Below are 19,447 nucleotides of genomic sequence, written 5' to 3' on the forward strand. Positions count from 1 at the left end.
CATAATAGCCATATGGCAGGAAACGATTCCTGCCGTCTCTATTCCCAGACAGGTCACAGACCATGTAAGAGACAGGCCTACAGGGGGAAGACTCACACAAAGGTGTGAGACAACTGTTGCACACATGGCAATCTCAATCTCACCAAAAGGGCACGAGCACCTCTGCTTCTCTCCATGTTCTAAGTAGCGGGTGTTTCTTAGCCAGCCTCCGGCCTTTTAGGGAGCAAGGATTGGTGACAGGGAAGTCCGAAGTAGAAATTATACATTCACAAGAGTTTCTGGGGTCAACTGCTAGAGGCAAGCTTATACATGTGGACAGCCACCTACTAGACATGTCTCCAGCTGTGAAGGGGCAGGTGTGACTCAGGAATTAGTGACGGAGAACGTGACGGATGGGTGGCAGCTGACCTTAGGTGTGTGTCTGAACTAATGCTGTAATGGCAGGAGCCCAAGTATGTGGCAGAAAACACCCTTCCTAGGTGTGGTGAAGACTCCTTCACTGTGGCTATAGAATCTTTAGGGAACAAGAAGCTTGACAGCTGCCCTCGGATGTGGAACCACCGCCCTGCCCCAGAGCAGGGTTTCAGCATGATGCCCTTGTCTGTCTCTTCTGTCTCTTCCTAAGCAGCCCGACTCCTTTCATCAGTCAGGAGAAGATGACCATAGTACAGGGCAGAGAGAAGCCAGCCAGCTCTGGACACCCTGCCAATTCCATATCATATTTCTTGCATGGTTGAACGAAAGAAGAAGAACTGGAGCTTATTTGAATCCAGAAGTAAAAGGAGAGAAAATGAGCCACCTACAAACATCTTTACTCCTGGGGGCCATAAAAGAAGCAAAGAGAAAAGGGGAAGTGGCCAGAACTCACCTGTTCCAGGACTGGGACTCATTCCATTGCTGGAGGGGCTCCTGCTGCCTAGTACTGCAGGGGCTGCTGCTGGCTTAAGTGCCCCATCAGAAGGAGTCCGCCTGTGACCACTAGGCTGCGTGGGGGCTGTGAGGGTGACATGGGTGGGAGTCAGGGACTGGTTGGGGTCTCTCTTGAAGCGCTCCACTCGGACATTAACCAGGGGGTTGTGGGTACATTGGGTTAGGGGTGGAGCTTCAACTGGGCTGACTGGCATTTCATACACCACGATCTCATCACTGTCAGAGCGCAGTAGGGAGCGGGTAGAGTTGCATTCAGAGATGGAGGAGAGAGACAGAAGTGTCAAGGAGGCAGAGGGGTCTCCTAGCAAGGTCATTGGTTCTTCCTTCTTGAAGAGCTTTCGGGAGGGGGGGCTGGTACTCCGACGAGGGCGGCTGGCCCTTTGGAAAAGACCTTCACGCCTCTTCTTCTCCTCCCGGGCTGGTGGCTCAGGTTCCTCTGGGGGAAGCAACTGGCACTTGCCAGCTTCCAGCAAGTCAAACCCTAGGCCTGTGGCTGCCAGAACAGCTCCACATCCAAGCAGAGCCACCTCACAGCGCCGGTGGTGGGTCCCACCGCGCTTGAGGCTGTTGGTTGGCGTCAGCTGAGGGGTACTGGTAGCTGAGTTGACTGGGGTAGGTTCCTCATGAACTCCATCACTGGAGGGGCCGTCCCCATCCTCGCCGCGAGGAAACGGGATACAGAGGTAGGACTGGTTGGGTGAATGCTGTAGATGATTCTCTCCGCTTCCTGGGCCTTCACTGTCCTCATCCTCTGTGCAAACAGGAGAAATGGCAGAGAAAAATGGAGTGAAGAGTCTGGTCCTTCTTCCAGCTCAGTGTCAGAAAAGCAGGACACGAAACCGGGCCCTGAGCCAATGGGGACTGTTTTCTGTACACTCAACTGAGACCAACATGGGAAATTCACCTGCATTCCAGAGCCCATTTCTCTACTTGCAAAAAAGAGTATCAGCAAATTTGCGGTCTCCCTCTGAGGGACTCTGCCGAGTGTGTATAAAACGCTGCACCAACCTCATAGCTGTTAGGCAAGTGTACTACCACTACGCAACGCCTTTACCTCAATACGGACTCCTACAAGAACATGCAGAATGAGTTCCTAGAACCAGAAACATTCAGGCTTTGGATTTCTAGCACAACTCTTTGCAAAATGTCTTAAGGTTGGTCTTCAGAAGAAATCAGAATCCTCTCCATGTTTGAAGGCCAATCTGTTCTATTTATGGGCCTGTTATGACTTGGAACTCTACAAAGAAAAGCATCTAGAGAGCTCAGCCCCCACAGTGTTACCAGAGTAACATCCGAAAGGCTAGGAAAGGGGAAATGTGTCCGGTTCAAGTCTTCATCCTTGCACACTGTCCTAGGGATATTATTGTTGGATTCTTGGGGCCAGAGGCAAAAGACAGGTTCCATGGCTACAATACACGGAAACTAGGGTTTAGGAAAACCTGGTAAAATGGAGAAGACAGAGTAGAGGACAAAGGTGAGACAAACCCTATGGATAGTAAGTAGTACTAGGAATCCTTAAACAACACTGGAAGTCTAGCCAAGAATTCTCTAAGGAAACCAGGAGAAAACCAATGCTCTACTTACCTATCTCCATAAGGCTGGTGAACCCAGGTAGGGCGGGGCTACTCCTTGGGCCCTTCCCCAGGTTGGGGGCACTGGATGACCACTGCTTGTATCCATCTACCAGGGACTTGAGGCTGAAGGAAGGAGGAGGAGACCCGTTAGCACTGGCTATTTCCCTTACGGCCTTCATGGGCGTTCAGAAAGTGTCTGTCTCCTTAATCACACTGAAAACCTCGGGGGTCAGACAACTCTTCCTGAGCCCCCCTAGTCCACAAACAAGTGCACATGCTCTAGGAGATGAAAAGTGGTGGTTTAACCGAGCCCCTCACATGCTATGGAATCATGGAAAGAGTGAGTGAGCGGGTGGGCAAGCAGACAGAAGGAGTAAGGGCTGAGTTTGTGGAAGGCCGTGTCTGAGCCATTCTTAATGGAAAGGCAATCACCCCACAGGAACCAAACAACACACTCAGAACATCACAAGGATTTCAATGCAAACACCTGCAGTGCAAGGCAAGCATGGGGCAGATGAACCAGCAGAAATGGCCCCGGCCACTCCACTCATAATGTTTCTCAGCTTCTCCTTCCAAGCTTCTATCTCGCATGCTTAAGCTTCCAAAGCCATTCACTCTTCAAAAGGAAAAAAAAAAAAATCAAGCAAGAAAGCTGCACCCAGCCAGTGCACGTGGGACAGACCTATATGGGGGATACACCATGTGGTACTCAAGCCGCAGTTTGTCTGGGCATGGAGACAAAAGACAGCGGCTTGATTTCAACTCCCTGCCATCAACTCATTCGGCAAACTTAGCAATTCTCCAGAGACAGAATGGAACCCCATCCTTTTCCTTACAGAGTGGGATCTGGATCTGGAAGCACTGGCCTTGCCCCTAGAGGGCAGTAAAAGGGAGCACTGAAAAATCTACACGATAGGGTGGCACTGAGAACCCAGCACATCAGCCAGAGAGGACTCTTGGTTTTTAATGCTAAAGACCCATACATCAAAGCCTACTCTCTCAGGGTCTGAAGCCACCAGCGGGAGAGAGAAGGCTCAACTTTCTCCTAGGCCTCAGAACTGTGCAGGCAGAAACACTGGTGAACTGAAGCACAAAACACAGAGCTGAAGCTAGGCGGTGGTGGCGCACGCCTTTAATCCCAGCACTTGGGAGGCAGAGGCAGGTGGATTTCTGAGTTCAAGGCCAGCCTGGTCTACAAAGTGAGTACCAGGACAGCCAGGACTATACAGAGAAACCCTGTCTCGAAAAAGCAAAAGCAAAAACAAACAAACAAACAAACAAACAAAAAACCCAACAACACAGAGCTGGAGAGAAGCGGCCAACACCACAGCCTGGGACTTCCCACTGCACTGTGATGGTATAGTTCCTCTAGTACTGGGCCGGACGAAGCCCAGGTTAGCCAATCAAAGCCAGTGCTCAAGCGTGTACAGCACAAGGCCTTCTCCAGGCACAGTGTGCAAGGAGCAGTCCAGCAACCTGGGTGAGTCAACAGAGCAGTTTTCCCAAGGTGCACTGCTCTTACAAGAATAACCAGCTCGTCACTTGCAGCAATGAGGAATGAGAACAGGAAAATGGAAGGGCAGTTGCTACCAACACAGCTGTGGATGGGTCAAGACCAGACTCACCCCAGGTGGAAGTGTGGAGACTCTGATGGGGTACTTAAGCCATTAGCTTTTTCCCGTCTCTGGGGGGAGCTTCAATGAATAAAGAGAGTCAGCAATATGTAGTGGAGACCACAGCCAGCTCACCCTCTCCCATACTCAAACTACCCAGGCTGGACCAGTGAGGTGGCCAGCTGTGCTCTGCCCGTCCAATCAGCAAACCTACTCCATGTTGGAGCTGTTTCAGGCCTAGGCTCTTCCAATGTAAGGGACAAAGGTCCCTGGACAGCCCCAGGGTAACTGTAAGGGGCTGTGAGTCAAAAACACCCAAGCTGCCATCAGTGAGCTGCTGTTCCCTACAGACATGTACTGTTAGATGAATGGGGGGGAATTCTCCCTACAGACATGTACTGTTAGATGAATGGGGGGGAATTCTCCCTACAGACAGGTACTGTTAGATGAATGGGGGGGAATTCTCCCTACAGACATGTACTGTTAGATGAATGGGGGGGGAATTCTCCCTACAGACATGTACTGTTAGATGAATGGGGGGGGGGGATTCTCCCTACAGACATGTACTGTTAGATGAATGGGGGGGGGAATTCTCCCTACAGACATGTACTGTTAGATGAATTGGGGGGAAATTCTCCCTACAGACATATACTGTTAGTTGAATTGGGGGGGGATTCTCCCTACAGACATGTACTGTTAGATGAATTGGGGGGGTTCACTTTACTGAATTCAAGGGCTTTGCTGTTATAATTTTCTTCAGTCAACAGGCACTACAATTAATAACATTATGATGGAGATATCTCTAACATTTCTGACATCAAAGACAACGGGACTCAAGCTTGTTAGAATACACTTTCATTTCTTCAGTGAGAATTGGGAATAATGAAAACCCAAGGCATGTGCTTCCTAATTGTCTCAAAAGCCTGCAAGGGCAGATCTATGTAAGAAGAAAGCAAAGCACAGAGTTAACACTGTCGCAGTGGAAGAAGAAGAAAGTTAATTTACTATCAAGACAAACACAAGACAAACACAAGAACCTTTAAGTGAAGCGGAAGCAGCAAAATCACTAGAATCCTCCTTGAGGAGAGGAAGGACCTGCAGGAAGGAAGAAAAACTACTGTGCACACTCACTGAAAATGGAGTGAAAAACTTAATTATCAGACACCACCACTAGCCTGGTTAACCTTAGAATTTATACTAATGTCTGAGGTAGCCAGTGACAGGGTGACTGGGTTCCTCAAAGCCAGGCCATGAAGGACAGACTGCAAGTTCTTATCCACTCTCCTCTCCTGAGCTCTGTTGGCCTGTGACCCCAAAGGCCTACAAGTCTTGTCCTACAAGTCTACATTTTCTATTTAAAGCAACTTAGGATTTCAAAGCCTTACTTGACAGTATACATCCATTCTTTTTTTTTTTTTTTAATAAATCTAATTGTTATTTTTTTCCCCTTGAGCTCAGACATGAAGAATGGAGAGTTTGAACATACAGGTTTGGAAGCCCCATTCAGTGAGCAACAGGAAGTCACTGGAAATGATGCTGCAATTGCTATCCTCACACTCAGAAGAGCAGGAAGTACTCTAGAAGAAATACAAACCGTGCTGCTCACACTTCGAGTATTAAGTAGATGACATGGAAGGCAGAGAACCATCATCCCAGCATAGTAATTAGGTGCGTTCACCATGAGCCAGCTAATTGATGCACTTCATAAGAGGAACTCAGCTAACCCTTAAGCTAGGCACTAGTCTTATGCCCATTTTGTAGCTGAGAAAACATGAGCTCTACAGCTCCCTGTGGAGCTGAGTCCTTGTCCAAGACCCTCTCTGTGCCATCAGGAGGCCTGGCCTATGAAAAACAGAGATGCAAAGAATTTGCCTCCCAGGCCTCCAGCCTACAAGTGAGGATGCAGCGCACCTAAGGCACCGGTTGCCTAGAAGGCATTAGCATGTGGTTAGCTGGGGAGTAGCAAGGCAGTCCAAGGGGCACAGTACATCCCAGGGCAGTGCCAGGGCTGAGGTCCTGTGCCGGCCTCTGCTTCAGGATAAAGCCCTTTCGGACCCTGCTCTTCCTCCCCTTCCTCCGAATGGACGGTTTATGGGGAAGCCTCAGGTCTTAGCCCACTCAGACCAGCTTCCTGCATCCCCATCCTCTTTGGGTTACTTGCTGCTTTGAGAACACCTGCAGGAGCAGCAAACCAGCGGACTGAATCCGATCCCGCCTGCCACTTGTCTTTGTGAGGTTTGAGAGGAACACAGCCACATGTGCTCATTCACTTATGTGTCACGCAGAATCTGGGACAGCTTTTTTATTTCTTTGTCACCATGAAGACCCAGAAGCCTAAAATGTCATCTGGCCTTTCATAGAAAGAGCTTGACAATTCCTGCCTACAAGGAAGCCCAGGGTCAGGAGACTGGACAATTCTCTAGAAGGGTCAGGAAGAGCTTAGAAGTAGCAGTGCGCATCCATCTGTAGTCCCGGCACTCGGGAGGTGGAGGCAGGAAGACAGAGAGCTTGAACACAGCTTGGACTAGCCCAGCCCATCTTAGAAAATAAAACAATAAACCTGTATACTTTTCCAAACATATTAAAATAAACAAGAGAAACAAAAGTATTTCCTATCATACTTTAAAATGTTGTGCCAGTCTGTGAGTGAGAGAGACATTCACATCATCTGCCTCTTACCCTTCATCTCCTGATGTGAGCTCTTTCTGCCCAAGTGTTCCTGGTCCCCATGTCCGGCCCTTCTTCTTTGGGGCCCTCTTCTCCTCTTCCTCCCCTTCCTCTTTTGGAACAACTGAGCTCCGGCCCCAGGTTTTACTGCTTTCACCAGGTGTCACTGTGAATAACAAAGGTTGAGTAAGATAAGTATCTCCAAAAAAATGCAGACAGACAGACAGACACACACACACATACACGTGCACACACACATGCGCACACATGCACATACACACATGCACACACACATGCACGCACACACATGCACACGTGCACACACACATGCGCACACATGCACATACACACATGCACACACACATGCACGCACACACATGCACACGTGCACACACACACACACACGCACACACACACGCACACACACACACATGCACGCACACACACATACACACACGCACATGCAACACACGTGCACACACAGGCACACACACATATACACACACGCTCGCGCACATGCACACACACACAATTTATTTAGAGCAATTGCTATAGTAAAAAATAACACTAGTCCAGGTTTTGGCCTACACTAAAACTTTGACGAGTTTTCTTAAGACCTAGGCTTTGGAAAGCCTCAGCCTGGGAAGTACAGATGGAAGGAAAGTAGTGGTGCCCAGAAGGGCAGACAGTATGGAGGGCCTCAGGCGGACACCAATCTATATCGCTATCACTCCAGCTTCCAAATTGCTTTGCAAGTCCCTAAAGACTTTCCCATATCCACACCCCCCTGTGCTGCTGTCTGACTGTGTGGGAAAGGTGGAGGAAACAGCATAGAAGTGAACAACGGGACGAGGAGAAGGAAGGCTGTGGCTCTGCAAATGTATATCCATGTGTGCAAACATGGTTGGGGAAGGTGGCAGAAGTTACAGCTGGAACAAGCCTGGATTCATCAGTGGCTGAGCAGAGCAGGGGACAAGAGTCCCTGGGATGTCTGGCCTCAGTTTTGGAAACTACTGTCTCACACTGGATGGCTCGAAGACGAGGGATGATGGTGGGGCTTGCAGGAGGACTCGACCGGTTGCTGATCAGACTCTTCCTTTTATCCATGGTCGGGGAGGCCTGCACCGTGAACTTGTGCTGGAAATCTGCTTGGAGAGACAAACACGTGTGCGTCAGGGTTACCACACGGTCAAACTCATTTAAGAAATCCGATGTCTCCTGGCAGGCCTGAGGGGTAGGCCTTCATCTCCTGTTTTCTCCAGAATGGTCACATGACAAGATGAACGCACAGACAGTCATCTTCATAACGTTCTCTATGTAATGGACACAGGTAGTACAATTACAACCTAAGTGCTGCTTTCTAGTGCATGTCGCTTTGTGGATTAGTCTAGGAATGAGGATAGATGACCGGTCACCACGCATGTCCTTTCATGTACCAAATAAAGAGTGTTCAATGCTCCTCACAAATTGCAGCTGTATTAAGAATCAGATCATGATGGAAACACAAGGATTCAACAGAAATGGGGAACTGACCCACTTCTTACACACCATAATGGTAGTTTTGATACAGCATGAAGAACACGGAATGTTCAGCTCTTGAGTTCTGAGTTTCAGCCTCCTCCTCATCTGTCAGAGGCCCTGGGCCCTCCCTCACTACACTAACCTCTCCCTGCAAATGGGCCCAGAGCTTCGCCTCTGTTGCTAGTGCATAGCAATGTCCTGGTACAGCCCAGGTGCTCCGCGTGTACGCAAAGATACCATACGACTTGCAATAAACAAAACAACCAACCAAACAAACAAAGCCAACCACATCAAATGTGACAAGGACAGCTGAGCACACTCCCATAAGCACATTCTCTGATTCGATGGCTTAACTCTCTTGTCAGTGTCTAAGCCATCATCCCAAGTCACTCTGACTACCTCATTCTTTATTTCCTTAAATTCTAATAAGCTTGCTTCCCAAGGCCTTATAGATTTAGAACACAAACAATTTTTTTTTTATCTATAGAGATACTCACATGCCCCCTTGGGCACATTATACTCCACCAAGGTTCTAACTCACGGTTTCTTATCTCTTTACATTTCCCCAGGTAACAGTACTGAAAATGTACTTTTATGGGGCCACTGTGCTTCTGAGAGGCTGTATGTAAATCTTATAATAGGAACGTTTACTTGTTAACCTAATATTAAATGCACTGAGAACCGTGAGAAGAAACTTGAGACAAGTTCCTTTTCAGGATTAAGATTTCTCATCTAGGAACACCTGAGAACCCCTTCACCCCAGTGGTGCACATCCTTCTCCAATGGACAATTCCCCACAAGGCCTGGCACCCACTGAGCAAGATGGTGCACCCCAGCATGCTTTACTTCAGGAACTGTGGTCTGTGTTTCCAAGCACAGTCTAACTCCCCCCAACCCCTGCCAAACCAGCTCCCGGTCCTGCGCGCTCTTGCTCTTGCTCGCTCTGCCACTGACCGGAGGGGAGGCTGATGCGGTTGCCGTCCTTGAGTTTCAGCCGGCTCTTCCTGAACTTGCCCTTGCGTTTCTTCACCCGGGGCTTTTCCTGGCACAGCTGGTGGATGATGATGTTGAGCTCTCGCTCCAGGATGTCGATCTCCCGCTCCGCCAGCTCCTGCTCCCTACGCCGGAGCAGCTCTTCCTGGTTCTTCTGCTGGAGCGCAGCCCGGGTCAGCTCCTCCTCCCAGGTTCGGAGCTCCTACAGACAGGGGGGGGGGGGGGGGTGGGCAGGGGCGGTAAAGAGAAGGGTGGGTCTCAGTGCAGAAAGGAGGCGACCTGGAGAGCTCTCCTTCAGCACGGGGTGAGAGGAGAGTGTAACACAACCATTCTGTGACTACAACTACAGAGGCTAACGCCACAGAGCAAGCCTGGAGACACAGGCTGACTCTTCCTACAGCAGCAGCGCCTCCTTATCCTTGGAGAGTACGTCAAGACCAACAGGGAATGTTTGAAACCATGGATTCCTCTGAACTCTGTGTGTATTATGTGTCTTCCTCTAAAATACCTCAACTATAAAACTGACTCTATAAGTTAGGCACTACAAGAGATTAATATATAGTATATTCATATGTATAGTATAATAATAACAACAACAACAATATATTGCACTAAAGTCACCAGCATTACTACTCTTGTCCTTTGGAACATTTATTAAATAAAATAAGGGTTACCTAAACACAAAGTTGCCTTATCACAATAGCAGATGAGAAACCCAAGATCAATACTGTGTGGCTTGGGTAACGTGCCAGTGTGAGGAGAATGACTGTCCCTAGGAAGGTCAGAGCAAGACAGTCTCACGATGCTTAGAACAGCATGCCATTTAAAACATGACTCTGTTCACTTCTTCAATGTTCCATTTAATATTTTCAGACTGTGGTTGACAGTGGTTAAGTCAAGCCACAGAAAGCAAAACTATAACTGGGGGAGGGGGTTTACTCTAACTACTTATTGACAAGATCCAATTTTCGTTTTTCCTACTGGCTTGTGTAATTTATAAATTACATTACGACTGTAAAGAATGGTGGCCCGGAGTTGGTGACTGAGCAATCTTGACAAAAGCCAGCCACGGTGGAGGTCCTCCGTGGAAGAGTAGCAGTAATGGAATGATATCAATGGTTCTCCCAGAGGGACCCCCAGAGATCTACCCACTGTCAGCCTCCCCACTCTGCCACCCCACTCTGTCACTACAGGCCCGTCAGTGACCTCCCAACAGCTTAGGATCACTGTGCTCCAAAGGAGACTAATCTCTCTTAATTAGATTCAGAAATTATTTTTAAACCATTTGTGTAGGGGACAACAAAGGCATTGCAGAAAAGGGCTTAGAATCCAGTGGCCCAGGCTCAGTCCTACTTCCCCCTTCCTAGCTCCAAGAAGGTGGACGCCCCTGGCCCTCAGCTGTGAGATGAGAACAATCAATCACACTGCCCCCCCCCCGCACCCCCCCTCCCCGCGCTGTCATACCAACAGGACAAAAAGGCTTTCTTACACTTTTCAAGTGGAAACAAAAAAATGAAACAATGAATCATATGCAGTTTTAGATTTTATCATTATCATATTGCTATTTACTTATTAATTTAACTCTTTCACACTATAGCCCAAGTAGTCTTGAAATCACTTTATAGCCCTGATCTCAAACTTGCAGCCCTCCTTCCTCAGCCTTCTGAGGGCTGTGAGTACATGCATGTGCCACCATGCCTGGCTATCACACTACTACTAACTCCCCAAGACTATATGTCCATCTCTCAGGTCCCCAGATTCGGCTCTGCCCAGACATCACAGGGCATAAAACTGTATATAATTGGTTTCATTTGTGTGGACACTGATTGCTAGGGTCATACCACAGAAAAAGGGAGGGCCACTGGGGGAATGACTACCAAACTCAAAAGCAGACTCCAGCAAGCCAAGAGATGCTGGCATCGCCAGATGATCTGAGCTTAGAACGCTTTCCACAAAATCATGAAAATGTCAGTTTCAGGTTCCTATCCTGTGGTGTGGACCATCAAGCAGACCCCAAGAAGGTACTGGTGTCAGTGGTTGGTACCCTGAGTCCAGACAACCCAGTGAAGCATCCCTGCCAAGACAAGACCTGCCGTCCCCTCCTCTCTACCTTTTCTTTGGCCCTGAGTTGGTCAAACATCTCCTGAATCTCATGTTTCCAGTCGTCCTGCAGGCAGTGGAAGGAGTCCTTGGGCATCTCAAAGAAACCGGACTCTTCTATAGTCGTTAGCTGGTCCAGGATACTCGTGAAAGACGGGCGCGAATGGGGGTCGGGATTCCAGCAGTCTGAATGGAAAATGAAAAGAAAGAGGAAGAGTGGGGCAGGCAGAGGCAAACGGAAGCTTCATTTCGTACTGCATACCCTCCTCATCAGAAAAAAAGCCTCAATTTCTCCTAGAAAATGGAGCCCTGAATTTATGGAGCCCGCGCAGGAAAGCACACCACCCACCATTATAACATGAAGAGGGGAAACCGGAAGTCAGACACACTGCCCTGTACACCATTGAGCAAGCATAGAACACAATTTCCTATGCTTGCCACTGCTACCAGCTTACGAGGTACATACGGTTCAAGTGGACCATGGGTGACTGTGCCCCAAATTCCTACATGAACACAAGCTACCATCCCCACACCTCAATGGGAGAAGACAAAGAGGAGAACATCAGGGAGAGTCAGGAGGAGTGAGCCTACCAGTTGCCACCACACAGTAGGCCCTTTCCTTCTTCACTTTGCCTAGCTTTGCATTTCTCACAAAATCATGTTTTCGACTCAGTGATGTTTGAGTCCCTTTCTTCCCAAACAACCTTCAGTTCTACACACAAGACACTCAGGCCTGGGAAGAATTGCCACTGTAGCTTATTTTGTAATACATAAGACGATTCTGGAATGCGAGATAGCAGGTTTTAGTTAATAATTTCTATAGTCACTGCAAAAAGGAACCTGCTTTAGCAGGGTGTGGCCACTGTCTACAAACAGCTCTCTCAACTCTTCCCCCGGTGGCTAATACTCATCTCCTTTTCCTGCAGCTGATCTCACGTCTTCCAAGTGCTGGGTAAAGGTTAACAGCCACCAGCTTTCCTCGGCCCAGGAGTTACTTACCTTCCATAAGTTTGGCAAAAGGCTCTGGACATGTAGAGGGGATAGGAAGGGCGAGTTTGTTCATGGCCACACCGTAAGCCACTGCTAAGCCATCAATGCCCCGGAAGGGCACCTCGCCAGTCAACAGCTCCCAAAGCAGTACACCATAGCTGGAGAGAGAAAGAGGACAGAAAGTCTGTAAGAAATAACAGACACTTCCTCACCAAAGTAGCTACTAAGGTTTTTCCAGACATCCCACAATGCCTACAAACTATAGAAAAACGAGTGAAATAGACACATTGATATAAAGGGAAGCCACAAAGCCTACTAGGCAAAAGCAAGGCTCTAGAGCCAGGCACATCTGGCGTCACGCCTGCCCCATCATGCCCTGCCTATGAATCCATGGGCAAATCGCTACATTGCTCTGAGCCTCTAATCCCTCCTCTGTAGTGAGCAACATCATTAGTCTCAGAAGTTGTCATGAAATCCAATGAGTCTTTAGGAGAGAAAATAAGCACTCAGTGGCCACAGCAACTTTATTGTTTTAAAACAAGGCCTCACTCTGTAGTTTAGCCTTGGCCTGAACCTCCTAATCCCCCTGTCTTCGCCTCCCCAGGGCTAGGATTCCAGGCATGCACCACCATGACTGACTGCTACTGTGAATGAGATAAACCTGTAGAAGACTCTCCAAAATAGAATCTATTTCTAGACGACTTTTGTCGCAGATACATTCTTTTTGGCTTTAGAAAAACCAGTGAGCACCACTCAACATGGATTTCGCTCCTGCAAAAGATTTAAGTGTCTGCTAGGTTAAATAAATGTCTGACTCTAGATGGCACAAGTGGGACTTTCACAGAGGCCTCTGTCTAGCTCTGTGGGGGAAGTTCCACAGGGCAGACTGCGTCAGCAGAGAAGAACAGCACACTAGCTCTGAGAACTTCTGTGTCCCTACCTACCAGGTTCAAAGAATTGTTCATAAAAACAATTCTTTATGTCCTCCGAGACAGGGAACATGAAGCACAAAGCCTAAGGAAGAATTAGTCTATGGGTCACAATCATACCAGGAACGACCGCACAGCACTCTGTCCTTCCAGGAATAAGTTAGGCCAAGAAAACACAAGCTCCAAACATCCAGAAGGAAGAGGGTCTTGCCACAAAGACCTCAAACTTATTGTAACATCCTCAGCAGTGTCCAGCTACAAGGGCCTTATTACCACACCCAGACCCTTTCAGGATACTTAGAATGTGCAGGGAGTACAGCACTTTCCATCATCCCGAATCCACACGAGGGAGGATGCAGGCAAGTGTGAGCAAGTACAGGAAGGGAAGACTTGGATGGGTTTGGTGGTCTATATAAACCCCAAGCTCCAGACACTGGAAAACAGGGTAAAAGACAGATCTCCCACACAGAAATTAGTGAGAGACACAGAAAAGCCAAGACTAGGCTACAGAATGAGCCACGACAGACGTATTAGAGCACAAAGAACCCTAAGCAGACCAGAGTGGGAAACCCAGTGGTCTTTGAGTTAGTTCCTGACCACTATGGGAAAGAGGAGTCGGAGCTCCGAGCCTAAGGGTCAGCACACACACACACACACACACACACACACACACACACACACACACACACACCAGTGAGCAGCCTGCTCTCAAGTACACTCCTAATCGTCCTGCACGGCTGCAAACAATGCACCAGCCTATGTGCCAGGGCACTGGGCGTGGGGGCCTACAGATGGCCCCTGGGGGTAATCCAGCCATCCTGGCTTTACTCTATTAAGGCACTTAGATGCCATCACTTTCTTTATGAATCGTGAGAGGGCACGGCAGCTTTAGGACTTGTCTTATCTCTCTAGGAGCTGGAAATTAGCTGGTAGCTGGTGAGAACATTGATAGCTGGTAACCCTGCCAGGGCCTCCTGAGCCTTGACTGCCATGCACTGTGGTTGCTTGATTCTGAAGAGGGGGAATCAGAGTAATATGGCTTTTAATCCTCACATTCTCAGGTTAATAGGTGTCCAGAGACGGGTGACTGCAGCGCTCACCTTTCATCAAAGAATCTTGTTTTTGCAACAGATGGAGACTATTACAGAGATCTGGTTAAAATGCAGAGTAGCAACTGTGGAAGGTCCAGCCCCACGTGCATCCCAATACAACCCTGCACCTAAGACTTAGAGGAAACTGCGAAGGAGACAGAAAAATTTTAATTCAAAGGATGAGGAGCCCCTATTAGACAATGTGTTCTAGACATGACTGGGAAGCCACACCTGTGAAGTCCCAACAAGACGGTTGCCTAAACAAGACTTGCACAATGGCACCAGTTGCTGTGCCTAAGTAGACGAGGAGAACCTTCTGGGCCCCACTCCTAGACGAAGAGCTACAGTCAGTGTCTGCTGAAGGAGGGAAAACTGGTTTTCTTCAGGTCTGAGTCCCCAGATAGATTCTCCCGGCCCAGTGGTCAGTCCTAAACACGTGTACGTATTAGCAACACTAATGAACGCAGTAGGTGGTGTGTATAAGACAGCAATCATTTTAAAGGAGGTCATAAATTTGAGAGGTAGTGGGAGGGGCTTGGGGGGAGATGGGGGGGAGGGGTGGAAAGGATGTAACTACAGCACTCATGCCTGAAACTCACAGAAAAAAGGCACATGAGTAGTGGTTGGCAGCTGTGGGAGTGAGTGCACGTGCAGTCAGATGCTCCCATAGGCTACACTGAGCGCACTCCCATCATCCTTGAACACTGCCAAGAATTACACTATTAGAGTTGAGGATGTGGGTCCATGGTAAAGCATCTGCCTAGCATATGCAGGCTGTGGCTTTGGCTTCCACACCCAGCAGGGAAAGTGTGGATGAAGGAGGAACAGGACAGGCTGGGAAATAAAGAGAAACTGTACTTCTACCAGACCTTGACTGTGACCTACCTAGACAGCAGTCACACTTGGAAGTTTTTACCAAGCAACTCAAAGAGCCCTCAGCACCCCTAGCCAGACTCCTGGGTTAGAGCCGCTCCCATCCTCAGTCAACTGCCTTCTGTACAATGCCCGTTTCTATACAGGTAACAAAACCTAGTGGTCCCACAGACCCTGTCCTCTATCTAGGCAATGATGATCAGTATCTCAGCCCTAAGTAGTGCTCTGTTCCTGTCCTGGCATCCCTTCTCTAATGGCTTCCCACTAGGCCCATGAAGATGTCTCAGGCCACATGCAAGAGGGAGGAGTCAGGGCTCTACCTTCTGAGCATCAATGAGGGAAGCTGGGCCACATGGGACTTGCTGGTCCATCTGTGATCATTCCACCTGAGGCTTAAGAGTTGAGGAGGAGGAAGAAGAAGAGGAGGAAGAGGAGAAAGAGGAGAAAGGAGAGGAAGAGGAGGAGGACTGAGGCCTGTGCATGGCACACAGTAAGGGTTCGATAAATGGCACTTACTGTTGTAAAGGAATAACAAACCAGCTTAGGACCAGCTCTCTGCAAGCCCCTAGTCAGGTGTCTGCCCTCTCTGGAAGCCCTGCTGGGTCTGAGCTGTGGTGAGCCAATCATTCAAAAAGAGGCTCCCCAAAGCACAGGAGCAAAGCTTTTTGTGGGTTTCCAGTGTAGAGGTGTTGTACTAATGGTCATGAGTGGGTATTTCCCTCCAGGAAAGATGAGAGATCTTCTGGAACCAGAGTATGCTTTAGTGGAGCTGGGTGAGCCCCATATAAAGGAGTTAGTAAACCACAGCTCTAAGAAACTCTCACAGCACAGGAGCTAGGAATGCTGGGACAGGCAGGCACAGTACGTTTCCAAGCAGTCACCAACCAACTAGGGACAAGGGGCTTACATCTTAGGAACAATTTTATTATTTAAAAGAATTTATAATTAATCTGTTTAACTACAGGGGGAGGTGCAGGGCAGCATCGGACCCAGTTAGAGTTCCTGGCAGTTGTAAGTTGCCCAGTGTTGATGCTGCAAACTAAAGTTGGGTCCTCTGCAAGAGCAATATGTACTCTTAGCCACTGAGCGTCTCTCTCCAGCCTCCCAGGGAACAATCGAAGCTAGAGAGTCACTAACTGTGCTGGACAGTTTTGTGTCAACTTGACACACGCTAGAGTCATCTGAGAGGAGGGAACCTGAACTGAGAAAATGCCTCCATAAGATCCTGTTGTAAGTAAGCTGTAGAACATTTCTTAATTAGTGACTGATAGGGAGGGCCCAGCCCATTGTGGGTAGTGCCATCCTTGAGTGGGTGGTCCTGGGTTCTTTAAGAAAGCAGACTGAGCAAGCCAGGCCAGGAAGCAGCCCCCCCCCCCCCGCCATGTCCTCTGCATCAGCTCCTGCCTCCAGGTTCCTGCCCTGTTGAGTTCCTGTCCTGACTTCCTTCAGTGATGAACAGTGATGTGGGAGTTTAAGCCAAATAAACCCTTTCCTCCCCAAGTTGCTTTGGTCGTGGTCAGCAATAGTGACCCTCACTAAGACACTGGTAGACTGTATAACAATAAGCTCTCCCTGTTAGGGAACTGAGAGATTTCATCAGCTGCCTCTCACTACAGCTCCTACAAGTAGTTTTTAATCTTACACTTGTAATAGGGTATTCAGTAACAGGGTAAAAGTGGAAAGAGTTGTGTCTATTCCCCCACGGAAGAAAAGCCCCTGTGGTGCCCTAAATTAGGTGTTCACACTCTTCCTACTAGGAACAGGCATGGAAGCTGGTGAGGTTCTGGACACATCCTATCACCAGCAGAAGCAAAGAACAGAACCTGAGAGAAGCGAGACAGGACAGGAAACATGCCATCCTCTAAGGAGAGGTAAGGGAACTAAGAGCTCCCAATGGCTGTGACTGAGGGGTGGGGCAGGGGTATCTCTTCCAATCACTTTCTCTGAGAGAATTTTAGTTGGACACACAGTAGCTAAAGTCACATTTGGTGTCTCTTCAGGGCCAAGTGGATAATAAGCAAGTGGACAGAGGAGCTGTGTAAACGTGCAGACTGTCTCCAAAGCCAAGGCCAGCGTGTGGGCATGAAGAAGCCTGGTCTCCTTTCCTGCAGACTGTCAGGCAGAAGTCACCGCAGCTCACGTTAAAGCACTGGGACAAGGACAGGGAGGGACCTTGAAGAACCTGAGTCTCACGGGCAAAGCCATTCTGCCAGCTTGGGCTGCCTCGACTACTCCTTGAAGCAGAAATACAGTTCTTTTGGTAAGTGTCCCCATCAATTGGCCTCCTTGTGATACCAGGTGAATTAATACATCAAACAAGGCCTAATTGGCATCAGCCTCACTAGTGTGTAGTACAACATTGAGATCTATAGCAGCTGCCTATCAGGCCAAACACTTTACAAGGAGGAAAATGCACTCCCCAGTGGCACTTCATTCTGCACTAACATATGGCGAGATGCAAGTGGACACAGTTCAAAGCGGCTCTGAAGGAAATTAGAGAATGGGAGTGTCTCATATTTATGGATTGGAAAACCCAGATACTACAATGTCCACACCCCAATAATTCACAGAGTAACCATAGTTGTTCTGTAAATCTCAGGCGTTATCCCAGATGGTGGCAGACAGGAAAGCAGGAGGACCAGGAGGTCCAAGCATCCTGGCCTGAATGTCTACTCTGAAGCCAGCCTGAGCTGTTTGAAACCAGTTTTATCTTTTTTTTTTTTTTCTCCAGAGCTGAGGACCAAACCCAGGGCCTTGTGCTTGCTAGGCAAGTGCTCTACCACTGAGCTAAATCCCCAACCCCTGAAACCAGTTTTAAAACAAGAAAAAAATCTTATTTTGCAAAACTAGCAAAATGATGTTAAGACTTATAAAAAATGGCAGTGAACTCAGAATGACCAAAACAATTTTAAAAAGGCAAAACTGGAGGCCTCTCATATCCTAATGTTAAAACTTACTACAAAGCTGCATTTTAATCAAGAAAGGGTGATATTGCCTTATGTGCGGACACAGATATGTTAGCAGAGAACTGTAAACCCGGAATAAACCCTTGCATTCCTCATGAGCTGTTTCAGGCAGAGATGAGCGAGTGTTTCAATGGGAAGAGAGCAGTCTCTTCAATGCATGGTACCAATACCAATGAACCGACATGAAAATATAACGTTTGGTCTCTGCTTCACACCACATGGAAAATCAAATCAGCATGGATCAGAAACCCAAGGGTAAGAATCAATATTACAAAATTCTTAGAAGGAAACACAGCTAAGACTCTTCACAGCCTTGGCTGAGGTCATACATTCTTATAACACCAAAAGTCAGGTGATAAGAGGAAGCCAAGAAACATGAGGAGTTCAAAGAATACTACTGAGAGTTATCAAAAAAACACAGAGTAGAAAAATATGTAATATTGAAATATTTTAAAACTCAAAACTAACAAGAGATAATCCAGTTTTTAATTGGCAAAAGAGTTGAATAGACACATCTCCTGGGGAGACATGCAATTCATGATGAACAGTCATTCAGGAAATTCAGATTGACAGCACAGTGAAACCCTCCCTCACAGATGAGGTCAGCTGTAACTGAGACAGCAGCACCAAGTGGTTACACGGAAGTACCGGAGTTAGTCTTAGACCAATGGAATTTACACGGAGCACCTGTGACAGTTTTCTAGGACCTCAAAAAGTTACACATACACTTAGTTGCCTGACTTCATGCAATTAAGGTACATGCCCGGGTAAATGGAAAAAGTATGGTCACAAAAGAATCTGTGTGTCCATGTCCACAGCAGCCTTGTTGGTAACATTCCCCAAAGTGAAAGCCACTCACTATCTATCCTGGTGAATGACTGAATAAGCATGGCCCACCTGACTTTAGAATCATGGAATACTAAAAAGCCATAAAAAGAATGAATTTCTAATGAAGATACAACATGGATGGACCTGTAACCATCCTGTTAAATGTAAGGCGTGAGTGACAGAGGAACATGCATCGTGTGGTTCCACTGACATGGTGGCAATGAGCGGCTGCTCCAGAGGCAGAGAAGGTCAGGCTGGGAGAGTGACAGGCAGAAGGCATAGACTTTCTCTGAGGTTAGAAACGTCCTTTAGAAATAGTGATTGCAGGGGGTTCAATGATGGCCCTAAAGATACCTGCCAATGTTCTAGAAT

General features: G+C 48.0%; 1 protein-coding gene across 3 annotated transcripts in view; it reads right to left on the reverse strand.

The window, feature by feature from the left end:
* The window catches only part of Map3k9 (mitogen-activated protein kinase kinase kinase 9), a 70,904-nt gene that overhangs the window by 8,132 nt on the left and 43,325 nt on the right, over positions 1 to 19,447 (reverse strand). For 2 of the 3 annotated variants that reach the window (XM_085830522.1, XM_021179172.3), the window contains 8 exons: positions 12,398 to 12,546; positions 11,409 to 11,584; positions 9,260 to 9,500; positions 7,807 to 7,929; positions 6,797 to 6,950; positions 4,130 to 4,198; positions 2,515 to 2,627; positions 869 to 1,681 (listed from right to left, as the gene is read on the reverse strand). In XM_085830522.1, coding sequence (XP_085686648.1) covers positions 869 to 1,681; positions 2,515 to 2,627; positions 4,130 to 4,198; positions 6,797 to 6,950; positions 7,807 to 7,929; positions 9,260 to 9,500; positions 11,409 to 11,584; positions 12,398 to 12,546 — 1,838 coding nt within the window. The remainder of the gene's footprint in view (positions 1 to 868; positions 1,682 to 2,514; positions 2,628 to 4,129; positions 4,199 to 6,796; positions 6,951 to 7,806; positions 7,930 to 9,259; positions 9,501 to 11,408; positions 11,585 to 12,397; positions 12,547 to 19,447) is intronic. The other variant, XM_021179173.2, reaches the window with a different exon arrangement.

Source organism: Mus caroli, unplaced genomic scaffold (genome assembly GCF_978045245.1).
Source record: "Mus caroli unplaced genomic scaffold, Mus_caroli_1 scaffold_14, whole genome shotgun sequence".
NCBI lineage: Eukaryota > Metazoa > Chordata > Mammalia > Rodentia > Muridae > Mus > Mus caroli.